General features: G+C 41.6%; 1 protein-coding gene across 5 annotated transcripts in view; it reads right to left on the reverse strand.

The window, feature by feature from the left end:
- Positions 1 to 20,753: 20,753 nt before the first annotated feature.
- gnb1l (guanine nucleotide binding protein (G protein), beta polypeptide 1-like) overlaps positions 20,754 to 25,792 on the reverse strand; it is a 39,795-nt gene continuing 34,756 nt past the window's right edge. For all 5 annotated transcript variants that reach the window (XM_043715395.1, XM_043715393.1, XM_043715394.1 and 2 more), the window contains one exon: positions 20,754 to 21,450. In XM_043715395.1, the coding sequence (XP_043571330.1) occupies positions 21,184 to 21,450 (267 nt within the window). In that variant the 3' untranslated portion in view covers positions 20,754 to 21,183. The remainder of the gene's footprint in view (positions 21,451 to 25,792) is intronic.

The following is a 25,792-nucleotide window of genomic DNA, read 5'->3' on the forward strand; positions in this document are numbered from 1 at the left end:
GATTCAGAAAAGATTTACAAGGATGTTGCCAGGGTTGGCGGAATTGAGCTATAGGGAGAGGCTGAACAGGCTGGGGCTGTTTTCCCTGGAGCGTCGGAGGCTGAGGGGTGACCTTAAAGAGGTTTACAAAATTATGAGGGGCATGGATAGGATAAATAGGCAAATCTTTTCCCTGGGGTTGGGGAGTCCAGAACTAGAGGGCATAGGTTTAGGGTGAGAGGGGAAAGATATAAAAGAGACCTAAGGGGCAACCTTTTCACGCAGAGGGTGGTACGTGTATGGAATGGTTATATGTATTTAGCACTTCAAAAAATTTTGGAGCCATTGATCTGTGAGCATGTGTAATAGTTTAGTAAGAGTATAGAACAACAAAGCATTTCGCTCCTCAAATCTGTTGTCCATTCGATTAGATCAAGGCTGATTTGCATTATTTCAAGAGATTCCCTACAGTGTTGGAGCAGGCCATTGGGCCCATCAAGTCCACAGTGATCCTCCAAAGCTCATCCCACTTGGACCCACACCCCTACCCTAACCCTGTAACCTTGCATTTCCTGTAGCTATTCTATCCAGTCAGCATATCGCTGGATACTATGAGCAATTTAGTATACCCAATCCACCTACCATGCACATCTTTGGGCTGTGTGAGGAAACTGGAACCCACAAAGACATGGGAAGAATGTGCAAACCCCAGAGACAGTCATCCAAGAGTGGAATCAAACCCAAGTCCCTGGCGCTGTGAGATGGCAATGCTAACCACTGAGCCACTGTGTCGCTCTTAGCCCTTATTTACCAGTCTTATTTTCATATCCTCTGAAACACTAACTTAACACAACATCTCACCTTGAAAGTTCCAATTGACCCCAGCAGCCATTTCCTTTGAGCCACTACATTTGATGTTGAAAAATTGTCTTCTGGTTTCAACTCATTTGGTTCTTCTCATCTGTGATCTATTTTAACAGCAATATGTAATCCTGGTTTCATTACGTGAAATCATTACAATTAATCTCACAATTTATAGAATCATAAAATTTTACAATGGAGAAGGCCATTTGACCCATCATGTCCACTGATTCCTGAAAGAGCTGCCCAGCTAGTCCAGTCTCCAGCCCTTTCTCCGTAGCTCTCCAAATTAATTACTTTCAAATATATATCCAGCTCCCTTTTGAAACGGTTGTATTGATACTGTGTTGGCTACTCTCTGAAGAAGTGCATTTCAAATCCTAACAGCTCTCAGAGAGAAGAATTTCTCCCCATCTCAGTATTAGCTCTCTTGCTGACAGTTGTGAAATTGGGACCCCTAGTTACTAACATACCAACTAGCGAAAACAGAATACCCTTCCTTACCCTGTCAAAATTGTTCATAATTTTGAACATCTTAATAATGTTACCTATTAATCTTCTCTGTTCCAAAGAGAATAAGTTCAGTTTCCCTAATCTTGTATCTAAAATCCCTCATTCCTGATGTAATTCTAGTAAATGTCCTTTGCACTCTCCCCAGGGCTTTAGCATCCTTCCTTAAATAGGCTGCCTAGAACTGAACACAATATTCCAAATGTGGCCTGACCAATGACTTGTAGAGGTGTGGCATCACTTTCTTGTTTTTGTACTCTATATCTCTATTTGTAAACCCAAGCTCCAATAAGTTTCTGTAACAATCATTTCAACTTTCCTGGTCACCTTCAAAGAATTATGCACTTGAACGCCAAGGTCCCTCTGCTCCTGCACCCCCTCCAAGTTGTATCTTTGAGCCTGTATTTCATGGTTTGCAATATGATTTCTTGACTTCATACAAAAAACAATTCCCATAAACCAAGCGGATGCTTTCTAATAACTGGAAGTTGACACAAAAATATCTGGGATTAATTTACTGTTCCTTGATGATAGTAAAATGTAGGGTATGGGTATGAAGGTGAGTTTGAGATCTGAAGGGCCTGTTGTGCTGTATTGTTCTATATTCTAGGTTCTATATGATTTCAACTTCATAAGACATTGAATGTGAGCTACTTCTATAATACACTAAATTGTCAAACAGGATTCTTTCATAGATCATCATATGCAGAGCAAACAGTAACAATGTATTGTTAAAGTTACCTCAATTAAGACAACTTTGAACAAGTTCACAAAAGTTTTAAATAAGCAAACCTTCCAGTACAGTTCCTCTGACTGGCTTTTTCAAACTTTCCTGAATTTTGTCTTGGCTAACCGAACTACCAGTCAAAACTTTAGTCAAAATTACATCAGCAGTTATATCCACAAAGCTGACTTTTACCTACATCCACTCTGGACATGTAATAATCAGGTATATTAAATGCCCGTGTTCACAAAATTCTTTGAAATACAATATTGGTTCCGCAATGTCACTACTGAGACAATAGATTCATGTAGAACTCGGAGCTCAAAAACTGCATGAATTTATGTAAAACTCTGTTATCTCACTTTTTAGATTGGAATCAATCTAAACATCAGGTCATAGACAGAGAACACAGGGGGCTAACACCTTCAACATATTGTCTAGCTATCACCATTGTTAACAGCTAACCCGAGAATGCAACTTTTAAAAAAAGGGTTTTGTGATTTACACATGAAAGAAGTGAAACTATCACTGTATTCTAACAGATGAAAGACTTAACAGACAATCAGTTCTTCAATGTATAATTTCAGTTACATCACACTGCAAATTTTTGCTATAAATTCTGTGTTACAATCGAGCCCTCCACATTCACCTGATGAAGGAGCATCGTTCCGAAAGCTAGTGTGCTTCCAATTAAACCTGTTGGACTATAACCTGGTGTTGTGTGATTTTTAACTTTGAGACAATAGAACACATCTTTTAAACAATGCATGCAGAACATATACAGTGTAATATATACAGAAGAGCATGCCATCAGATACCTCAGATGTTTATTGTTGTTAGTAATCAGGGTGTGTATTGGCAACCACTGTGTAATCCAATGTGAGTCAGGATTTAAGGCAGGGACGAGTATGTCTATTTATTGAGGGCAGTGTGTATTTAACCAACTCAATAAACAGACTACAGATATTTTTCTTAGAGTCAAAATATTGATTCCCGGGTGAATAATTAATATTAATTTAACATGCGAATCATGGAAGGAGTTTTTTTAACCACAGTTATAATGGTTAGCAGGTCTGACTTCTGCGATTTTTTGATGCCGAGTTACCGGACTCAAAACATTAATTCTGTTTGCTTCCCAAAGATGCTGTCAGGCCAACTGAGTTTCTCCAGCAATTTCTGTTTTTATCTCAGTTCTTAAAAATCTGTTTTTCACATTCTCTACCTTTTTTTTACTATTCCGTTTTTGTTTCAGATCTCCAACATCCGCAAATCTTTGTTTTGTTCTAGGACCCCTGATTGAGTGAAGTGAGACTTGCCAAAGTCTGCTCTCTGCTTAAACATAGAAGACTGGTGACAAGTTTAGCCAGAGAGGACCACACCCCAGGAAAGGTTGAGAACACAGCTCTTGGCATGGGGCATGGTAACCTCAGCCAGTCGAGAAATTGAAGAGGAATTGAACTCACCCTGTTGGCATCACCCGGCATCACAAACCAGACATCCAGTCAACTGAGCTAACCAATGCCCAATAGAGTGGAGAATGTGGGCAGTGATACCAGCACCTGTCACTACCTCCCTCTACCAGAAACAAGAGGTCATAATTCTCAAGCTAGCTGTAGAATATTTTTCACTAGACAGAGAGGCCTACGTCTTTTCTAATAGAATTAATTAATTAATTAAAAATATTAAGGGTGCAAGACTTCAATCAAGAAGATCTTCCCACTAATTTCTATGGGGAAGTGGGTGATAAGTACAATACTAGGCATCATAAATATAACAGTTATTAATCACAGAATCCCGACAGTGTGAAAGCAGGCCATTCAGCCCACTGAGGCCGGATTAACCCTCCAAATGGCATCCCACCCAGACCTACCACCCTAACCTGTCCCTGTAACCCTGCATTTTCCATGGTCAATCCACTTGACCTGCACATCTTTGGACTGTGGAGAAAAACCCACACAGGCACAGGGACAATGTTCAAACTCTACACAGACAGTGACCCGAGGCTAGAATTGAATCTGGTCCCCGGTGCTGTGTGACAGCAGTGCTAACCACTGAGCCATCCCAGATTGGACTCCTCCATCGTCAGACCACAACAAAACGACGGTTGGAGGAAGAACGCCTCATCTTCCGCCTAGGAACCCTCCAACCACAAGGGATGAACTCGGATTTCACCAGTTTCCTCACTTCCCCTCCCCCCACCTTGTCTCAGTCAAATCCATCGAATTCAGCACCGCCTTCCTAACCTGCAATCTTCTTCCCGACCTCTCCGCCCCCACCCCAGTCTGACCTATCACCCTCACCTTGACCTCTTTCCACCTATCACATTTCCGACGCCCCGCCCCCAAGTCCCTCCTCCCTACCTTTTATCTTAGCCTGCTAGACAAACTTTCCTCATTCCTGAAGAAGGGCTTATGCCCGAAACGTCGATTCTCCTGTTCCCTGGATGCTGCCTGACCTGCTGCGCTTTTCCAGCAACACATTTCCAGCTCTGATCTCCAGCATCTGCAGACCTCACTTTCTCCATCCCAGATTAATCCAACCTCCCCTAAAATGAATTAATATCATTGTGAGATGGTTTGAGAAGAGCAAAACCAGAGCCATTGGGTCAACTGGTAAATGTTGTATAATCTGTGCAATGTAATATCCAATCACACCTTTAGAATGAATGCAAACTGAGACTGGAGCGTCAAAGCTCTTCCTTGCTGGGGAGTGAGATTAGATTAGATTCCCTCCAGTGTGGAAACAGGTCCTTCAGCCCAACCAGTCCACACGGACCCTTCGAAGAGTAACCCAACCAGACCCATTTCCCTGACTAACGCATTGTTGGACTGTGGGAGGAAACCCATGCAGAGAATGTGCAAACTCCACACAGACAGTCGCCTGAGGCTAGAATCGAACCCAGCACTCTGGCGCTGTGAGCCACTGTGCCGCCCCAAAGTATTAGTGGTACTGGTGTTTCACCCAGGGATCTGGTCAAGAGCTTCAGCCTGCACTTACACATAAGGGCTGCAGCAATGCCCAAATCTCAACAGTTTCACACCAAGAAGTGCAAACGCAGCTCAAAATGAACTCCAACAATAAATCATTGTTGACATGCACCTGGGCCTAGACTCAATAGCTCAATTTTTTATCAAAGAATTACCAGTTCTACCCTCGCTTCCCTTTATTGACTTCCCAATTTACCTCAAATGAATCTCACCACTTCCTCGCTCATTATGTTTTCGTAAATCTCTGCCCACATCTGTTTGTAATATTAAAAGCATTCGATTTATCACAGAATAGGCGGAAACCCCATTAAACGTCTGTTCTATAGCACTGGGCCTGACTCAGGGATGGGAAGCTGTCAGGGAATCTCAAGGTCGAAGCAGTAGAGCCGGGTAACTTTTATGATTTTTCCACGGCTGGCCCGCTCCGAATTTCCAACAACAAAAAAAGTATTTTGTAGCCCATCAGTCGCGCCTTTGATTTCCTTTACTTTCCTGTGCTTTGCCAATTACTGTGCAACAGATGCAACTGGGAGAGGGGAGACGGACAGACATATGGCTGAAAGCACGCAAGTCAACAGGACAACAAAGGACACCAGGCATCCCAGTAATATTCATCTGGGAGACAAGATTGGTGCTGAAACAATAACCAGTCCGGTAACTGTTAGCCTGCTCCACACGAGCATGAAAGTCGCCTAACTTCAAAGTGATTCACTGCGCGCGAGCCTCCAGAGGGATCTGATGGAACAGCGTCTCAAGACAACTCTCTCTCCTGGTCAGTAAATACAACAGCAACGTGCTCCCGCTTACTATCAAACCAGAAAAACTTGTTACGTACTGGCTGTCTGTGACATTTTATGCAAATACTGTTGATATTCTGATTTATTTACACCATGTGTTTCGTGCAGATCGGTTTTTTTTAAAACAATATATTCACCAGATAGACAAATATTTAGAATGAGCCAGATGGCCTATTTTTCCATCTGATTTGTCCACAGGTTTCTGGTCACGGGTAATTAGTGCGCAGGAGGCTTTAATGTAAAACTTCAGCACCCCACGTCCAATTGGAGGCCGAGCTTCACGAGTATGAGGCCATTCTGCCCATCGTGCTTGTTCTGGCTTTTTGAAAGAGACTGTTCACGGCTCTGCAAATTTGTACCGCTTTATAGCTTACGCTACCACGTTCAGTTTTAAGCAAGAGGAGGTAGGCGGGTGGCACTGAGAACACAGAGGGTCATGAAATTAGAGAGGGAACAATAATCTCTCAATTCAGAGCCCTGGTTGCCCCGTGATAGCGTTCCCATCTCTGGACAAAGATTCCTGTGTTCGAGTTTCAGAGACGTGAGAACATCTATGAACAGATTGATTAGGAAATGTGTAAACTCTCCATTCAAAGGGGTATTGGTAGATACTTTCAGAAGAATGCATCAGGTAACAAGGTGGGGGGGGGGGGGGGGAGAAGGGGGGGAACATTTGATGTACGTAGGAATACAGTTATTAGGAGTTTGTGTCGAAATGGAATGGATGGCCATGCCCATTGTACAATCTGTCACTGGTCAGATAGTTCAAATAGAACATCCCCAGTCTGCATTCCATTGAATAGATTCACCTTATGTATACAACATAGAATGAGAGGATGTTTCTCCTCCCCACCACCACCACCCCCATCACCACCACCCCCATCACCCATAGAAGAGTCTAGGATCAGAGAGAGTCTCAGAATAAAGGAGTGTCAAATTCAGACTGAGATGAGGAGGAATTCCTTGCCACAAAGTGCTGTGGGGGCAGAGTCCTTCTGTACATTTATAGTTAAAATAGATTCTTGATCACTTGGGAAATTAAGGATTGTGAGAAAAGGACAGGAAAGTAGACATGAGGAATATTGGATCAGCCATGATCCTATTGAAATGTGAAACAAGGTCAAGGGGCTGAATGGCCTATTCCTATTCCTGTTTCTTATGGCTCTCATGAGGCCTTTCCTCCAGTTCAGCCAGTGCCAGCTCTCTGCAAGAGTAAGGTAGCTCAATATTTGCTCTTTCCCCTTAAGCCTTAATTAATATTCTCTTCAAGTGCCTAAAGGTCATTGACCTGAAACATTAACTTTGTTTCTCTCTCCAAATGCTGCCAGACCTGCTGAATATTTCAGCATCAGACAAAAGATGGAAAATTATAGGCCGATTAGCCTAACCTCGTTGTTGGTAAAATTCTAGAATCCATCATGAAGGATGAGATTTTGAAATTCTTGGAAATGCAGGGTCAGATTATAGAAAGTCTTCATGGATTTAGTAAGGGGAGGTCATGCATGACAATCCTGTTAGAATTCTTTGAAGAGGTGGCAAGTAGGTTAGACCAGTGAAACCCAGTGGATGTTATCTATCTAGACTTCCAAAAGACCTTCAATAAGGTGCCTCATGGGAAGCTGCAGAGGCCATTGTGTTCAAAGTGAGCTACTGGCATGGATTTGGGAGTGGCTGTCTGACAGAAGGCAGAGAGTTAGGATAAAAGGTTCTTTTTTGGAATGGCAACCGGTGACAAGTGGTGTCCCATCGGGTTCAGTGTTGGGGCTGCAGCTGTTCACTTTATATATTAATGATCTGGATGAAGGGACTGGGGGCATTCTGGTGAAGTTCGCTGATGATATGAAGTTAGGCGGACTGAGGAGGTGGGGAGGCTGCAGAAAGATTTAGGACAGTTCAGGAGAGTGGTCCAGGAAATGGCTGATGAAATTCAATGTGAGCAAATGTAAGGTCTTGCACTTTAGAGAAAATAATACTGGACTATTTTCTAAATGTTGAGAAAATTCTTAAAACCGAAGTACAAAGGGATCTGGAAGTGCTAGTCCAGGATTCTCTAAAGGTTGATTTGCAGGTTGAGTCCGTGATTAAGAAAGCAAATGTAATGTTGTCATTTATCTCAAGAGGGTTGGAATATAAAAGCAGTGATGTGCTTCTGAGACTTTATAAAGCTCTAGTTAGGCCCCATTTAGAATACTATGTCCAATTTTGGGTCCCCACACCTCAGGAAAGACATACTGGAGTGTGTCCAGCAGAAATCCACATGGATGATCCCTGGAATGGTAGGCCTAACATATGATGAATGACTGAGGATCCTGGGATTGTATTCATTAGAGTTTAGAAGGTTGAAGGGAAATCTAATAGAAACTTACAATAAAATGCATGGCTTAGAAAGGGTGGACACTGGGAAGTTGTTTCTGTTAGGCAGAGAGACTAGGACCTGTGGGGACAGCCTTAGAATTAGACGGGGTCAATTTTGGATGGAAATGAGGAGGCATTTCTTTAGCCAGAGAGTGGTGGGTCTGTGGATTTCATTGCCATGGAGCACAGTTGAGGCCGGGAAATCAAGGCAGAGATTGATAAATTCTTGATCTCAGAAGGAATTAAGGGCTACGGGGAGAGTGCGGGTAAGTGGAGTTGAAATGCCCATCAGCCATGATTAAATGGTGGAGTGGACTTGAGACGAATGGCCTTACGTCCATACCTATGTCTTATGATCTTATCTTCAGTTTTCATTTCCACTTCATCTCCATTGTGTGGTGTCTGAAAGAATCCAATTCTGCTTTCACATCTACTTTACTACCTAATCAGTCTTCAACTTTAAACAATACTAGTTTGACATATTGTGCAACCACCTCTGAAGTATTGAGAGTAAATGTTCCAAAATTAGGTATAACCCACTAAATAATCACCTTCATTTTTTAAAAATTCATTCTCATGATGAGGGCATCACTGGCCAGGCAAACATTTATTGTTCATCCCAGAGGGCCTGGAGTCACATATAGGCCAGATCAGGTAATTTCCTTCTCTAAACCAGATGTGTTTTCATGACAATCAGCAATGGAATCATAATCACCACTGAATACAAATCCCACTATCTGCAATGGTAGGATTTGAACCTAGGCCCCCAGAACATTACCTGGATCTCAGGATTAACAGTCCAGTGATAACACCACTAGGCCATCACCTCCCCATAGCACTTTTCATGTTATTTATGAAATGTAGCAACCAATGTTTGTACAGCAAGTTCGATAAAGAGCAATGTGTCAATGATCAGATAAACCTGTTTTGTGATAGTGCCTGAGAGATAAATATCAACCACCTCATCTGGGAAAACTCAAAGCTTTTTTTGGAAGATTCCTTTTGGACCTTTTACAATCCAAGAGGATAAAGTAACCCTTAGTTAAACATATCATCTGAGGGATAGCATGCCAACACTCTCTCTATGTTGACATTGGCCCACAATTTGTGTTTGTGTCGAAAATCATACTTGAACCCACAAGCTGAGGCAACAATTGCTACTCACTGAGCCAGAATAACACTATGCATAGCTCATGATTTAATACACAACTACAAATTGGACTCAATGAGTGTCTTGACAATTTCAGAATTGATTGTGATTAATAATCTTGCTGAATTTATTTTTTTATTGGGATCTAAGACTGCAGAAAATTGCAGAACTGTGGATATAAACTATCTGATTGCAACTTATGTATGCTGTTTCTTCGGAATAAGGCAATGGTCTCTCTAAAATAAAGAAAGTAACTCAGATTGACATAAAACTAAACTACAAAAAGCAAACACTGCAGTTCTGGAAACCTGCATAAATATGATCTCCATTCAACATCAATATTACAGAATAAGCTTCTCCCGACTGTGCGAGCAGAATTGGGATACCCGGTGCAAAGTAGAATCTCACTAAAGCAGATCTAATGAAATATGTTTACAACTGGAGAACTTACATAATTTTAAATAAATCACTGAAAGCAACATTTTTATTTTAAGTTGGGAAAATATATTCCAAACACAGTTCAAAATACTTATTTTGCTGTAAAGTACTTTAGAACAACTTGAGGTCTTGAAAAAGGTGGCAAATCAGACATTGTGTTTTGCATTCGCTAATGGGTGAACAAAAATGTTCTCCAATGGAATACATCATATATGCGTTGCCATGGCTGCTGAGATGGCTCTATGCATGTACAGTGGTTCGTGCCTGCACGCAGTGACTTATAACTTCATCCCAAAGCATTCCAGGTGGAAAATTAGCAGTGATAATTTGCACAACATCATTATGCACAGACTGAAATGAGATGGAAGGTATCAATGTGGAACTTTATTGCTGGAACAGCACAGCAGGTCAGGCAGCATCCAGGGAACAGGAGATTCGACGTTTCGGGCACAGGCCCTTCTTCAGGAATGAAGAAGGGCCTGTGCCCGAAACGTCGAATCTCCTGTTCCCTGGATGCTGCCTGACCTGCTGTGCTGTTCCAGCAATAAAGTTTCAACTTTGATCTCCAGCATCTGCAGACCTCACTTTCTCCTCGAAGGTATCAATGTGTCCAGGGATTGTTAGAGGGTATCACTGTCTGGTCTTGGGGATTGGTACAGGATTTCACTATCTGGTTTAAGGGAATGATGGAGGTATAGAATCCTGAGGCCTGCGAGGAGGGGGTGGAAGGGTATGAGCTAAGGTAGAGGGTACAGTTTGGCTTCCTTCCTAACCTGGATCCCAGTTCTCCTCAATACATTACCCCACTACCTATCCTTTCCTTACCCAGGTGTGTTCGCCAGCTGGCTCTGCTACACTCCAGCATAACTGCAATCTTTTAATCCAATGAATGCAACAAGAAGAAGAGTGAGCCTGCCATGCTGACTGATCTCTCCCATGACCTCAGCTCCAGCAAGTATTTGTTATGACTAGGACACATTCACGTTCAGCTAGTTGTTTGTAGAAATTGCCATTAACTAACTGAGATCACTTTGGAGTTTATTTGCGTTTCTTGACTGTGAACAATTGAAGCAGCCCCATCTTTCTTGTTAGCAGCTGCCTGACTTGTCACTGGGGGAAATGCGAGGAAACGTGTAGCATTTTTGAATATTCATGCTAGCAGCTTAGCAATTGTGTTGTGTTAGCACCAGATAAGGTTAATTAAATGTTGGAAACACGAAAATTTAGTTAGTGCAGTAGTTCAACAGTTAGCACTGCTGCCTTACAGGAGCTGGGACCCAGGTTCAATTCCACCCTCAGGTGACTGTCTGTGTGCAGACTTATATATCCTCTCCATGTCTGTGTGGGTTTCCTCCAGTGGTCCAAAGATGTGCAGGTTAGATGGATTGGCCATGGTGATTTGCCCATAGTGATTTGCCCATAGTGTCCAGAAATGTGCAGGCTAGGTGGATTAACCATGGGAAGTGCAGGGTTGGAGGGATGGGGTGGGTCTGGGTGAGATGCTCTTCAAAGGGTTGATGTGGACTCAATGGGATGAATAATCTGCTTCTGCATTGTAGGCATTCTAAGATCATGGTTTGCATTCCTGCAAGATTGCAAGAGCCTTTCTAGATATATGAAAGGTAAGAATGGACATTGGATCACTGGAAAATTGGGCTGGACAAGTACTACTGGGGAAGGAAGAAATGGTGGAGGAACTGAATAGACATTTTGCATGAGTTTTCACAATGGAAGACACCAGCAACATACCAGAGCTTCAAGAGAGTCAGGGGAGTCAGAAGCGAGTGTCGTGACCATCACTAAGGACAAAGTCATGGGGAAGCCAAAAGGTCCAAAGGTGGATGAATCACCCAGACCAGATGGTCTACACCCTAAAGTTCTGAAGAAGACGGCTAAGGAGATTGTAGAGACATTAGGAGTGATCTTTCAGAAATCACTGGAGTCAGAGAGGGTCTCAGAAGGCTGTAAGATGATTGATGTAACACCCTTGTTTAAGAACGGAAGGAGGCCAAAGACAGAAAACTGGAGGCCAGTTAGCCTGACTTCAGTCATTGGCAAGCTTTTAGAGTCCATTATTAAGAATGAGATTGCAGAATACTAGGAAGTACATGGTAAAATAGGGTTGGGTCAGCATGTCTTCGTCAAGGGAGGTCATGCCTGACAAATGTTTTAGAATTCTTTGACAAGGTAATGAGCAAGCTAGACAAAGGAAAGCCAGTGGATTTCCAGAAGGACTTTGCTACACAGGAAGGTGTTAAATAAGATTGGATCCCATAGTATTAGGGGTAAGGTACAGGCATGGACAGAGGATTGGCTGAATGACACATTGGCAGAAGGCAGGGAGTAGAGACAAATGGTTCTTTTTCAGGATGGCAGCTGGTGACTAGTGGAGTTCCACAGGGTTCCACAGGGGTATAACGTTGGGACCACAACGTTATACGTTAACTATCTGGACGAAGGAGCTGAGAGCATTGTTGCTAAGTTTGCAGATGACACAATGATAGATGGAGGCACAAGTAGTGTTAAGGAAGCAGCAAAGCTGCAGAAGGACTTGGTACAGACTAGGAAAGTGAGCAAATGAGTGGCAGATGGAATACAATGTTGGGAAGTGTGAGGTAGTGCACTTAGGTAGGAAGAATAGAAGCATAGACCATTTTCTAAATGGGGAAAGGCTTTTGAAATCTGAAGCACAAGGGGACTTGGAGTCTGAGTTCAGGTTTCTCTTAATGTTAACATGCAGGTTCAGGTGGCAATTGGAAAGTCAAATGCAATGCTTGCATTCATTTCAAGAGGGCTAGAATACAAGAGCAGATATGCACTACTGAGGCTGTTTAAGACTCTGGTCAGACTGTATTTGGAGTATTTTGAGCCGTTTTGGGTCCCTTGTCTGAGGATGGATGTGCTTGTACTGGAGGGGATCCAGGCGAGGTTTATAAAGAATGATCCGGGGATGAAGTGCTTGTTGTATGAGAAGTAGTTGAGGACTCGATAGAGGTTAGAAAGATGATAGGGTATCTGAATGAAATTTACAGAACACTGAGGGGCCTGGATATGGTGGACATAGAGAAAATATATCAGCTAGTAGAGGCGACTGGGACTTGAGTGCACAGAACGCACTCAACCTCGGAGTGAAGGGACAGCCTTTTAGAACTAAGATAAGGAGGAATTTCTTCAGCCAGAGGGTGGTTAATCTGTGGAATTCATTGCTGCAGCAGGCTGTGGCGGCCAAGCCATTGAGTGCATTTAAACAGGTTCTTGATTGGTAAGGATTACAGGGAGAAGGCAGGAGAATGGGGTTGAGAAACATATCGGCCATGATCAAATGGTGGAGCAGACACAATGAACCATGTGGTCTGACGGTCTACAAATTTTATTCCTGGTCACCATTCCATCTCTCTCCCTGCCAAATGACCATTCAGAATATTTAGTTTCTATTTGATCTCAGGTTATGCTTCTTACCCTACATTCACAACCATAGGCAGCTCACCAGCACCTTTTCAAGGGGAATTGGGGATGGGCAATAAATGCTTGTGAGCCAGTGATGCCCACATCCCACAAAGTTAATTTTTTAAAAAATTCACAGCTATCAATATATCTGCCTAACACTACTCAATACATTTTCCTGGTTGAAATGCTCATCCATGCCTTTATTATCTGTAGGTTTGGAGATAGTGAGGACTGCAGATGCTGGGGAGTCAGAGAGGATAAAGCATAGAGCTGGAAAAAGCACAGCAGGCCACACTGCATCAGAGGAGAAGAAGAGTCGACATTTCAGGTCGGAACCTTTCATCAGGACTTGGGGAAGGGGGCTGAGAAATAAATGGAGGCGGGGTGGGGGCCAGGGGAAAGGTGGGTGGGATGGCAATAGGTGGATCCAGGTAGGAGGTGGCTGCGATTGGTTAGTGGGAAGGGGTGGAGCGGATAAGTGGGAAGTGAGATGGACAGGTTTGGTCAGGTTAAGGAGGCAGGGCAGAGAGGGAGGGCTGGACCTGGGATGAGATGCGGTGGGGAGATTTGGAAGTTCGTGAATTCTATGTTAAGGCCATATGGTTGTAAGCTCCCAAGGCAGAAGATGAGGTGTTCTTTCTCCAGTTTTCATGTAGCCTTGTTATCTCTAGGTTTTACTATTGCAATGCTGTTCTGCCAGACTCCCACATTCTAATCCCTACAAATCTGAGGTTATTCAAAGTTCTGCTGCCTGTTTCCTGCTTATGTCAGGAGTCTTTCACCTAGCATCCCCATGTTCACTAACCTACGCTGGCTCGTATTTAATTACTTTGATTTTAAAATTGACCACTTTTGCCAAACGTTTGGTCACCTGAATAAACATTTCCTTCGATAGTTCAATGTCATAATTTGTTTAATATATAGGTCTGATTCAAAGTATCTTTGGACATTTTATTATTTTAAAAAGCACCAAATCGATACAAGTAGTTGTTGTACATAAATGGAAGACTTATTTAAAAACAGAAGTTGATTCTAGATATTTCACGAAGAACCATGTACACTGTACGTTGTTAAGATATGACTCTCAAAGCAAATGCACAGTATTATTAGATAGAGCTTTTTGCCCTGGTCTTTTTTATCCCCTGACAGTGGGGAGGGGCTTGGGAGGCTTGGGAGGGTTGGAGGGGGGGGGGGGTCCGTGAGGTTGGTGATTTGGAAACCGGTGAAGTCAACGTTGATGCCGTGTGGTTGGAGGGTCCCAAGGGGGAAGATGAGGCGTTCTTCCTCCAGACGCCAAGTGGCTTGGATTTGGCGGTGGAGGAGGCCCAGGATTTCCTTTTCCTTGGGGATGTTGGAGGGGGAGTTGAAGTGGTTGGCCACAGGACGGTGGGGTTGTTGGGATGTGCATGGAGCAGAGATGTTCCCTCTGAAACTTCAGCTCTCCTGCTCCTCGGATACTCTTAGCCTGGGCCTTAAGGCTTCCACGGGAGATCTGAGGTGAAGGAGGCTTGTTTTGAGGGATCAAGGATATGGGGAACAGGGAACTGAGTTGGGCAATCAGCCATGATCATATTGAATGGCTCGAAGGGCCGAAGGGCGTACTCCTGCTCTTATTCTATGTTTCTATTAGCCGTGACCTTGATGCAGCAGGAGAATGCATCTTAAAAGTAGGCCATTCAGCCCATCAAATCTGGTCCGCCGATCAATAACTGGAGCGTCGGAGGCTGAGGGTGTGAGAGTGGGGAGGGTTTGGGAAGAGTGGGAGGGGCTGAAGAGAATAGGGAAGGGATGTGGTGAATGAGGGAGGATTTGAGGAGATTGAGGAGGGGACTGGGGAGAGTGAGGAGAGGGTTAATGAGTGAGGTGAGATAGGATGGAGATTTGTCGTCTCTTCTCAATGATGACTTTTCTAAAAAGCGTCCATTCAAATATTCTCGATGCTGATCTTATTTGTCCTTTTCACAACCCAAGAGAAACCAGAGACAATTCAGTTTGCTGAACTGAATATTTATATCTGAACAGCGTCGGTCTTTACGGAGATAAACTTACCCTGAAAATAGTTGGTTCAGGTGAGGGGAGACGGTGAACGTCACAGAATCTTCGCTTGCTCGGTTTCGAAGGCGAATTTTAAGACCAGATTGAGCTTTTACACCAGTCCTAATAAAGGAAGATTGCTAACGTGGACATTAGAATTTAACATAGGCTTGCAAAAAAAAAATTCGGAAAGAATTAGAGGAACCGTGTGTACCAGTGACTCATTCCCTGCTGAGCCCTTTTAATAAACAGGATGATCGCAATTTTCACCGGCCAGCCTATTGCTTTGATAATAAGGGGGATGTGAATTAAAACCAGCCCCGATCCACAATCTGTCTGGATAAACATTCCCCCGTTTAAAATGCTCAAATGACTTGCATACGAAATGGTTAATCGATTGGCTGCTATTTCACTTTGCAGACTGGATTCCACTCCTGACTTGTTGTGCTGCCGGGTGCTAGGTAACCGCTTCATACAAATACAGGTGTGTAAAACAACCCAATGTAACTCACTATCAATCATTCGTCAGAGTCACAATCTGTCAGACAGGTATTTCAAACGGCGGCTCATACAGCGAGCAGCCAATCCCTTAGAAATGTATTATACTGTAAGTGCGTTTCATTCAATTGTTCTCACCTTCACTAACTCAGTTTTTAATCCTTTCCGAGTAATAAATAATCTTTTAGGAAAAATCTGGTTGCATTTTCACACCATCAGGTGAGTAGTTAGGATGTGGAACTCACTGGCAGAGAGTGTGGTGGAGGCTTGTTCAATCGAGAGTTTTAGAAGGGGATTCGACTGTTATTTTAAAAAGGAATAATGTGCAGGCTTACCAGAGAATGGCAGCAGTGCATCTTGTAGATGTGTAACTACTGTCGCAGTGCCAGTCGTGAAGGGTGTGAATTTTGAAGTCGGAATGGGTGCCACTCAGGCAGTCTGGCATTGAACCGATTGAGTGCTGTTGGAGTTGTTACTCCATCCAGGCAGTTGGAGAGTATTCCAACAAACTCGCTGAGAGATGAGTTATTCATCTTAGAATTGATGGCACTGATCTGCTTAATTCAAGGGTCTGTGCAGAGTGGATGGGTGATTGGTCTCTTTCTTCACTGTCACAGTTCTTTGGATATATCATTACCAAATGTTGTGGAACCTAACATAAATCATAGACACATCTTTAAAAGTTGAGGTATTGATGATTAAATCACAGAAAATAAATAATAGATTCCATGTCTTTACAATTTTAACAAGAAATGGGCTTAATTTAAAGCTTTTTGAAGGGTTGGCCAGTTATGTGCAATTCTGGTCTCCCTCCTAAAGGATGTTGTGAAACTTGAAAGGGTTCAGAAAATATTTACAAGGGAGGGAGGGAGAAGAGGACAGAGAGAGAGAAATGACTGGTGGTGTTCCATATTGAGGATCACCACCCTTCGGGCCAGAGAAAAGGTTGAGAAGGAGAGTTCTTCATAGTAATCTCAGGCAGTGTGGAATTGAACTGCTGGGGTTATTCTGCATTGCAAACCAGACATCCAGTCAACTGACCTAACTGGCTCCCATAGGATACTATAATGTATTCTTAGATATGCAGAAATCTCCATATCTGGGACAATTGGTGATTGTTGGGCACCATGTCAAAACTGACTGTGTATTGGCAAAAGATACCTAGGGAGGTGCAGAGTTTTATTTAGGAACAGGAAACAAATAGTATACAAGAAAATACTGTCAAGTTTAAAAGATAAAATTCACAGTTTAAAAATGGAGATTAAGCTTTGAAGATACTATTCACATTACATTTACTGCATTTTCTTTTAAAATGTTTATTTTTTAACCCTGTGTGAAGTTACTAATACATTCTTTGACTCTTGGCCTTCCTCCATTTATGTTTCAAGCTACCATTCTGTTCGCTAAATGGCCATTCCATCAGTTGTCCTGATCTCTTGTCACTGCATAAGAATACAGGCTTTATCTGCAAGGTTAACTGATGCCAGTCAGAAGAAAACCCTGGAAGATATTTTCCTCTTCTTTATCACTAGGGCACAGAGATTTTGTAACTAAATATAAAATCTTTTTGCTTTGCAAGATTCAGTAAAGCGAGCACCAAGCAGCAACTTTAAACAGTAAGCTGTTCGACATTGTAATGTTCAGCACTCAATGCACTGTGGGATAGCCTAATATCTAGGCAAGGTGCTTGATAAATACAAGTCTTTTTCTCCTTATAACCACGCTAATCCTGTTTTGCTAATACCATTCCCTCAGAAGCAACTTTACAATTATTTTTACCCACACTATTTCCCATGATAATTTTCAAAGTTAGAATACTTGCTGTTTATTGTTTTAGTTACCTTTAAACCAGAATATTTCAGGCAAAAGCCCAGATGTGGAAAACCGACTAGTGACATCAATCACTGGTGATCCCCAGTTGGGCTTGCAAACAAGAATTCTTGTGAATGAACCCCAAAAAATGTAAAAAGAGTAAAGATCTCCATGGTGTTTGAAAGATTAATAATGTACTAGCATATCTGTAACTATTAACATTAATAATTTTTCAAAAATTGATTTGAAAGCTAGGCTCGGTAATGGTGACCATGAAACTGTAATCGATTGTCCTGAAAATATATCGAGTTCATAATGTCCTTCACAGAAGGAAATCTGCCTTAGGAATCATTACTTGGTCTGCTCTTTGAATGACTCCAAACCAAGAGCAATACAGCTGATTTGACTCTGAAATGGGCAAGCAAGTACATATAACACAAATAAGAAGGGAGGAAAGATTCAAAGACAAATGGAGAACAGATGAAATGCAGTCAGTTTCTGAAGTTATTGAATTCAATGTTGAGATCTTGAGGTAGTAATGTGCCTAAACTGAAAAATGAAATGTTGCTCCTCGAGCTTGTATTTTGCTTTGTTAGAACATTATAACAGGCCCAGGGCAAAAATGTTTGCATGGGTGGTTTGTTGAATGGAAAGTCTGTATCTTTGTATTCTTTGCACTTGGTAGAGAGGACCAATTCTCTCCCTTTCACACTCATTTTATGTCTTTTCTTTCTTACTCCAGCATTAATAACGCTTTATCTTTTGCACTGGGCCTTCTCCCCTATCAAAAGTATATTAAAAATGTCCATTTACCAACAACTTTTTAGTTCTAAAGTCATACTGGACTCAAAATGTTAACTGTTTCTCTCTCCACAGATGCTGCCCGACCTGCTGAGTTTCTCCAGCATTCACTGTGTTTGTTTCAGATTTCCAGCATCCAGAGTATTTTGTTTTACATGAAAGTTTCACGTGTGTACACAAAATTCATGTAAATATCATAATTCTACATACAAACAAAAACAAATTCAATCGTGCACTTATGTGCCACTAAGATGCAAAATTAAAGCAACAGTTAATTAATAGACAAATCGACAAAAATAATAGACAAAAGAAAACCACATTCTAAGCTCCAGGAAAAACAGTAAAGCACCAAATGCAAGCCTGTGATAAAAGAGGTGGGGAAGTTAGCATAAAATTTGAAACTTAAAGCTCAGAAAGGAGCCTCTCAATCCATTGTGCCTATGCCATGTCTTTGAAATATCTTGGTTGCAAAAGATAATGATGGTTATATTAATGGCTAGTCAATTTCTTTTAAAAAAAAGTTCTAATTTAGAGCTAGAAAACTAAAATGTAATTGGAACAGACTATAATCAGCTGAGTTGATAAATAGTCTCAAAAAGACGAATGATTTTCTACGATGTGTTGGTTCTTTTGTGAAACAGCACTTTGAGATATTGTAACGTGTATGAGAATTTACAACACACCAACAGGTCAACATTCTAACTATAATAAAACCAGAAAGTGTTGGAGACACTCAGCAGATCTGTCAGCATCTGTGGAGAGACAAACAGTTGAAATATATGTTGCCAGATCTGTTGAGTTTTCCAGGACTTTGTTTTTATTTCAGATTTCCAGGACTTTTCTTTTATTATTCTAATTAGCCTGTACTGGTGCTTGTACTCCATGCATTATTTGATTCCAAAGTTATTTGAAGCAAAGCTAGAAAATCAAGTTTACTTCATTGATGAAAATTTATTATGGTACTTTTTTTAAAAAAAGAATTGGTTCAATTTGAATGAATATGAAGTTTTAGCCGATCCATATACATTGTGTCCACAACCCTTCACATACTTTCCCACACTGGGGAGATTTGATTGACACAATCAAAATGATGACAGGAGGGAGAGAAAGGAGTAGAAATAGATTTTCTAGAGTTGCCAAAAATTCCAGGGGAGTGGCACAGTGGTTAGTACTGCTGCCTCACAGCACCAGAGACCTAGGTTCAATTCCCACCTCAGGCGACTGTGTGGAGTTTGCACATTCTCCCCGTGTCTGCGTGGGTTTTCTCCGGGTGCTCCGGTTTACTCCCCACAGTCCAAAAATGTGCAGGTTAGGTGAATTGGCCACGCTAAATTGCCCGTAGTGTTAGGTGAAGGGGTAAATGTAGGGGAATGGGTCTGGGTGGGTTGCGCTTCGGCGGGTCGGTGTTGACTTTTGGGCCGAAGGACCTGTTTCCACACTGTAAGTAATCTAATCTAATCTGTAAGTAAAAGGCGAGTTGTTGTGATCTGGAATGTGCTACCTAAAAGGAGTTGGAATAATGGAGGGCCAAGCTTTGGGTATCTTTCCTGCTCTTTGACAATTCTCATGCTTCCAATTGAGCAATACGACTTTATTGTTTTTAAAATTTTGGAGGTGTGTTTTACCCTTGTGTGTACATATAGGGAAATGGATTGGAACACCAGCAAGAAATCAAAGAATTACCGGAAAATTGCAGGCAAAACCAAATTTTGTATTGGACAGGAAAAGTCTAATCCGGAAACAGCTCAGTTAGAATAATAAAAGGGTGGGAGCGAATTCAGATGCCAAACAATTAGAAAAATAAACGGTTTACAAACATTAAGATGTTACCTTAAAGGTTTGGTCCAAGAAATAAAGGGAAATTAATAAGGACTTTAGATTAAAAGCAGAACTTATACCACTTTTTTTAAGAATAGGTTGGTAAAAGACTAATTAAAATTATGACCCATGTACAATTTCTGATGAGACCAATCACAGACGAATCAACAATAATAACCAAAGCCCAACATGATTGGCTTGGCTTACGTGTCTTCATTGTCCATTTCCTTGCTGCTGAAGACAATGGAATATGCAAAGAGTGAAATGAAGGAGCATTGCAAATATATTTTTAAAAAAAAATTAAAACTGACATTTAGATTAAGCATGGGTTTAATGTTGAAAAAAATCAACACTGTTTCTGCCTCCCTCGCACGGGAAGTACTGTGTTTAACACAATGAAGTCTCATGAGGTCTTACAGTTAAATTAGTCCTTAAAACTTGCCTCATGCCAACAAGTTACTGTGGAATTTAGAGTTGTGGCAATGGGTTGCAAATAGCTAATATGTTACAGAATTGTATTATTTCTGGTTTTAATTTTAAAATTACTCTCATGGCACCATTCAATGTATTGCTGGCATTTCTTATGATGTTCTAACTAAAGTTTATTCCTCCTTTGCACTCCATCAAAGGATTACTCATCTCATTGCTATCTGTGGAAAATTGCTGTCCAGAAATTAACTGCTGTACTTGCCTACAAACCAACAGCAATTTTAATTTAAAAGTAAATATTTCCAGGATGTCATGAGAATATGAAAGCTGCTATATAAACATAAGCTCTTTCTTTTATTTTCTTTAAATATCAATTCAATAAGAGACAGCTCATGAAGAAAATAATAAGATTACAACCATAACAAAAATTCAGTACAAAATGCACACAAGCTGACTCAGATCATCCATCATCAATCAAGCAATATGGCTCAGTCTTCAGCTTAGTCAGAATATGAATGAAACTTCTGTACAAAATTAACTCTGTCATGGCTTGTTGTAGACAGACCATAAACTTATGCGCTGGTCTTTAGATCCTGCAGCCATTAATCTTTCACATGGAACAACATGGTCTGAGAATGTCACACAGTGTACACTGGCTATGTGGTACTGTAGAACCGCCAGGGGTTTCAGCTTCTTCCAGCCAAAGATACGGATCCGATGATCCCAACCTGCTGTAGCTAATATCTTCTTGTCTTGGCGAATGCAGGTATCAGCTATTCCAGCATTTACCAATGTTACAGCATTCTGCAACTAACAATTAAAGGTTGGAAATAATAATTACATTTTGCAAAATATTCAACATCTACTTTCTACCAAATGATTTCCATTTTGTTCCCCCTTTAAGACACTAAACAACTTTTATGACAGATTTTAAAATAAAATTTTAATTGCAGTGGCTAGAAATTTCAGTATCTTTGCTAATCTTGATATGTGCATAGTTTTAGTTTCCATATCTAAGGAAGGATATAAGAACATAAGAATCAGGAGCAAGAGTAGGCCATCTGGTCCTCCGAGCCTGCTCCGCCACTCAATAAGGTCATGGCTGATTGTTTTTGTGGCCCCAGATCCAGTACCCACCTTCTCACCATAACCTTTAATTCCTTTACTGTTCAAAAAATTATTTATCTTAGTGTTAAAAACCTTCAATGAGGAAGCCTCAACTACTTCATAGTGAACAGGGAATTCCAAAAATTCACAACCTTTGGGTGAAGAAACTCCTTCTCAATTCAGTCCTAAATCCATGCCCCTAATTTTGAGGCTATGCCCTCTTGTTTAGTTTCACCTACCAGTGGAAACTATTTCCCTGCTTCTATCTTATCTATTCCCTTCAAAATATGTTTTTATAAGATCTATCTTCATTCTTTTAATTTCCAATGAATATAATCCCAGTCTATTCAGAATCTCCTCAAACCAACTCTCTCAACTCCGGGAATCAACCTAGTGAATCTCTTTTGCACCCCCTCCAGTGCCAGTACATCCATTCTCAAGTAAGGAGACCAAAACTGCATGCAGTACTCCAGGTGTGGTCTCAACAGCACCCGATACAGCTGCAACATAACATCCCTGCTATTAAACTCAATCCCTCTAGCAATGAATGAGAAAATTCCATTTGCCTTCTTAATTACCTGTTGCACCTGCAAACCAACCCTCAATAATTCATGCACAAGGATATTCAGGTCCCTCTATATAGCAGCATGCTGCAAATTTTTTACTGTTCAAATAATAGTCCTTTTTACTGATATTCCTACCAAAATGGATGCCTTCACATTTATCAACATTGTATCCATCTGCCAGATTTTTGCCCACTCACTTAAATTATCTATATCCCTTTGCAAACTTTCAAAGTCCTCTGAACATTGCTTTACCACTCTTCTTAGTGTCATCCGCAAACCTTGACACATTACACGTGGTCTCCAACTCCAAATCATCTATTTTAATTGTAAACAATTGTAGTCCCAACACTGATCCCTGAGGCACACCACTAATCACTGACTGCCAACCAGAAAAATATTCATTTATCCCCACTCTTTGTTTCCTGGTAATTAACCAATCCTCTATCCATGCTAATATATTGTCGATAACACCGTGCACCTTTATCTTATGCAGCAACCTCTTGTGCGGCACCCTGTTGAATGGATTTTGGAAATCCAGATACACCACATCTACTGGGTGGCCATTGTTTACCGTGCTCGTAATATTTTCATAGAATTTCAGTAAATTAGCTAAGCATGACTGTCTTTTATGAACCCATGCTGCATCTGCTCGATGGGACAATTTCTATCTATATGTCTTGCAATTTCTTCCTTGATAATAGATTCTAGCAATTTCCACTCTACAGAAGTTAAGTTAACTGCTCTGTAATTCCCCATGTTGTGTCTACCTTTTTTAAACAGTGGCACCGCATTTGCTTCCTTCCAATCTGCTGGAACTGCCCCAGAGTGCAGTGTATTTTGCAAAATTACCATTAGCGCATTTGCTTTTTCTCCTGCCATTTCTTTTAGTACCCTGGGATGGATTCCATCAGGGCGAGGAGACTTGTCTACCTTTAGCCCCATTAGCTTGCCCAACTTTACTTCATTCGTGATAACTATAGTTTCTAAGAACTCACCTACCTTAGTCTCCTTGTCATCAATTACCAGTATATTATTTGCGTCCTCCACTATGAAGACCACCGCAAAATCCCTGTTCAATGCCTCGGCTATTTCCTCATTTCTCAATAATAAATCCCCTTTCTCATCCTCCAAATATCAATGTTTACCTTAGTCACTCTGTCTAGAAGATATAATGCAATACAATATAGCACAGGAACAGGCTCTTTGGCCCACTGAGCCTGTGCCAATTCCCATTCCTTACTTAGACCTACTACTTATTGCCCATGTGCAGTATCTATCCCTCTGTTCACCTCATATTCATGGGTCGAGCAACATTTAAGGCATATCTTGATGATGTTCCTGTTTCCATCACCTCCACTGGCAGTGCCTTTCAGGCACCATAACATTCTGTGTGAATCATGTTCCCTGCATTTCTCCCCAAAACTTTCCCTCTTTCACCTTGAACCCGTGCGTTCTCTTAGTTGACCTTTCCACCCCAGGAAAAAGTCTCTGACTACCTACCCTATACATGCCTCTCAATTCTGTAGACTTCCATCAGGTCCCCCCCTCAGCCTCTGTCTTTCCCGTGAAAAGGATCTAAGTTTCATCAAACCCCACCTCAAAACTAAAACCCTCCAGATATGCAACATCATGGCAAACCTTCGCACCCTCTCCAAAGCATCCATGCCCTTCTGATATTGTGGCGACAGACTGCATGCAATATTCCAAATGTGGCCTAACTAAAGTTTTATACAGCTGTAACATAACTTGCCAACCTTGCCAACATTGCCAACTTGCCAACATTGGCCCTGGCCAATGAAACCAAACATGCTGTATGCCTTCTTGACCATCTTGTCCACCTGTTGCCACTTTCTGGAATCTGTGGACCTGTGCACCCAGATTGTGGACAGTGTCGAAGGATGTTGCAGGGTACAGAGGGACATAGATAAGCTGCAGAGTTGGACTGAGACGGGGCAAATGGAGCTTAATGTGGAAAAGTGAGAGATGATTCACTTTGAAAGGAGTAACAAGAATCCCCTGTATAGAGTACTGGGCAAATGATAAGATTCTTGGTAGTGTGGATGAGTAGAGAGGTCTCAGTGTGCATGTATATCGATCCCTGAAAGTTGCCACCCAGGTTGATATGGTGGTTAAGGAGGCATACGGTGTGTTAGCTTTCATTGGTAAAGGAACTGGGTTTCAGAGGCATGAGGTCATGTTACAGCTGTACAAAATTCTAGTGCGGCCACACTTGGAGTACTGCATACAATTCTGGTCGCCATGTAACAGGAAGGATGTGGAAACATTGAAAAGGGTGCAGAGGAGACTTATCAGGATGTTGCCTAGTATGGAGGGAAGGTCTTATGAGGAAAGGCTGAGGGACTTGAGGCTGTTTTTGTTAGAGAAAAGAAGGTTGAGAGGTGACTTAATGGAGACATATAAGATAATCAGAGGATTAGATAGAGTGGACAGTGAGAGCCTTTTTCCTTGGATAGTGATGGCTAGCACAAGGGGACATAGTTTTAAACTGAGGTGTGACATAGAACAGATGTCAGAGGTAGTTTCTTTACTCAGGGAGTAGTAAGGGCATGAAATGTCCTGCCTGTAACAGTAGTAGACTCGCCAACTTTAAGGGCATTTCAATGGTCATTGGATAATTATATGGGCAATAATGGAATAGTGTAGGTTAGGTGGGCTTCAGATTGGTTTCACAGGTCGGTGCAACACTGAAGGCCGAACGGCCTGTACTGCGCTGTAATATTCTATGTTCTATTCCTCTGTGTGTCAATGCTGCTAAGGGATTCTCCCATTTATTATATAATTCCCACCTGGATTTGATCTTTCAAAATGCTTCACCTTGCATTTTTCTGGATTACACTCCATCTGTCAATACTCTGCAATCTATCAATATCCCACTGTATCTTTTGACAATCCTCCTCATTAGATGCAATTCACCAATTTTTGTGTCATCAACAAATTTACTAACCAGACTGCCTACATTTTCCTGCAGATCATTTTTACATAATACAAACAACAAAGGTCCCAGCACTTATCCCATGTGGAACACCACTAGTTACTGATCTCCATTCCGAAAAGCACCCTTCCAACTCTACTGTCTGTTTTCTATGACCAAGCCAGTTTTGTATCCATCTAGGCAGCTCACCCCAGATCCCCTGAGACTCAACCTTCTCTACCAGCCTGCCATGAGGTACCTTATCAAATACCTTACTAAGAGAAAGAGATGGTACAAACAAAAAGTCACAAAACTGGAATGAGAGGATTTGTCCTATGATCAGAGGCTGAGTAATTTGGGCTTATACTTTCTATAGTTTAAAGGAATTTGAAGTGACTTAATTCAAATATACAAAACACTGAGGGGCTCGACAGTCCAGATATTGAGGTTATTTCCTCTTCATGGAGAATCTAGAACGTGGGCACAATATCATGATAAGGGGTCAATCATTAAGAAATCTTTTTTTCTCTAGAGTGTTGTGAATCTT

The sequence above is a fragment of the Chiloscyllium plagiosum genome, chromosome 25 (genome assembly GCF_004010195.1).
Source record: "Chiloscyllium plagiosum isolate BGI_BamShark_2017 chromosome 25, ASM401019v2, whole genome shotgun sequence".
NCBI lineage: Eukaryota > Metazoa > Chordata > Chondrichthyes > Orectolobiformes > Hemiscylliidae > Chiloscyllium > Chiloscyllium plagiosum.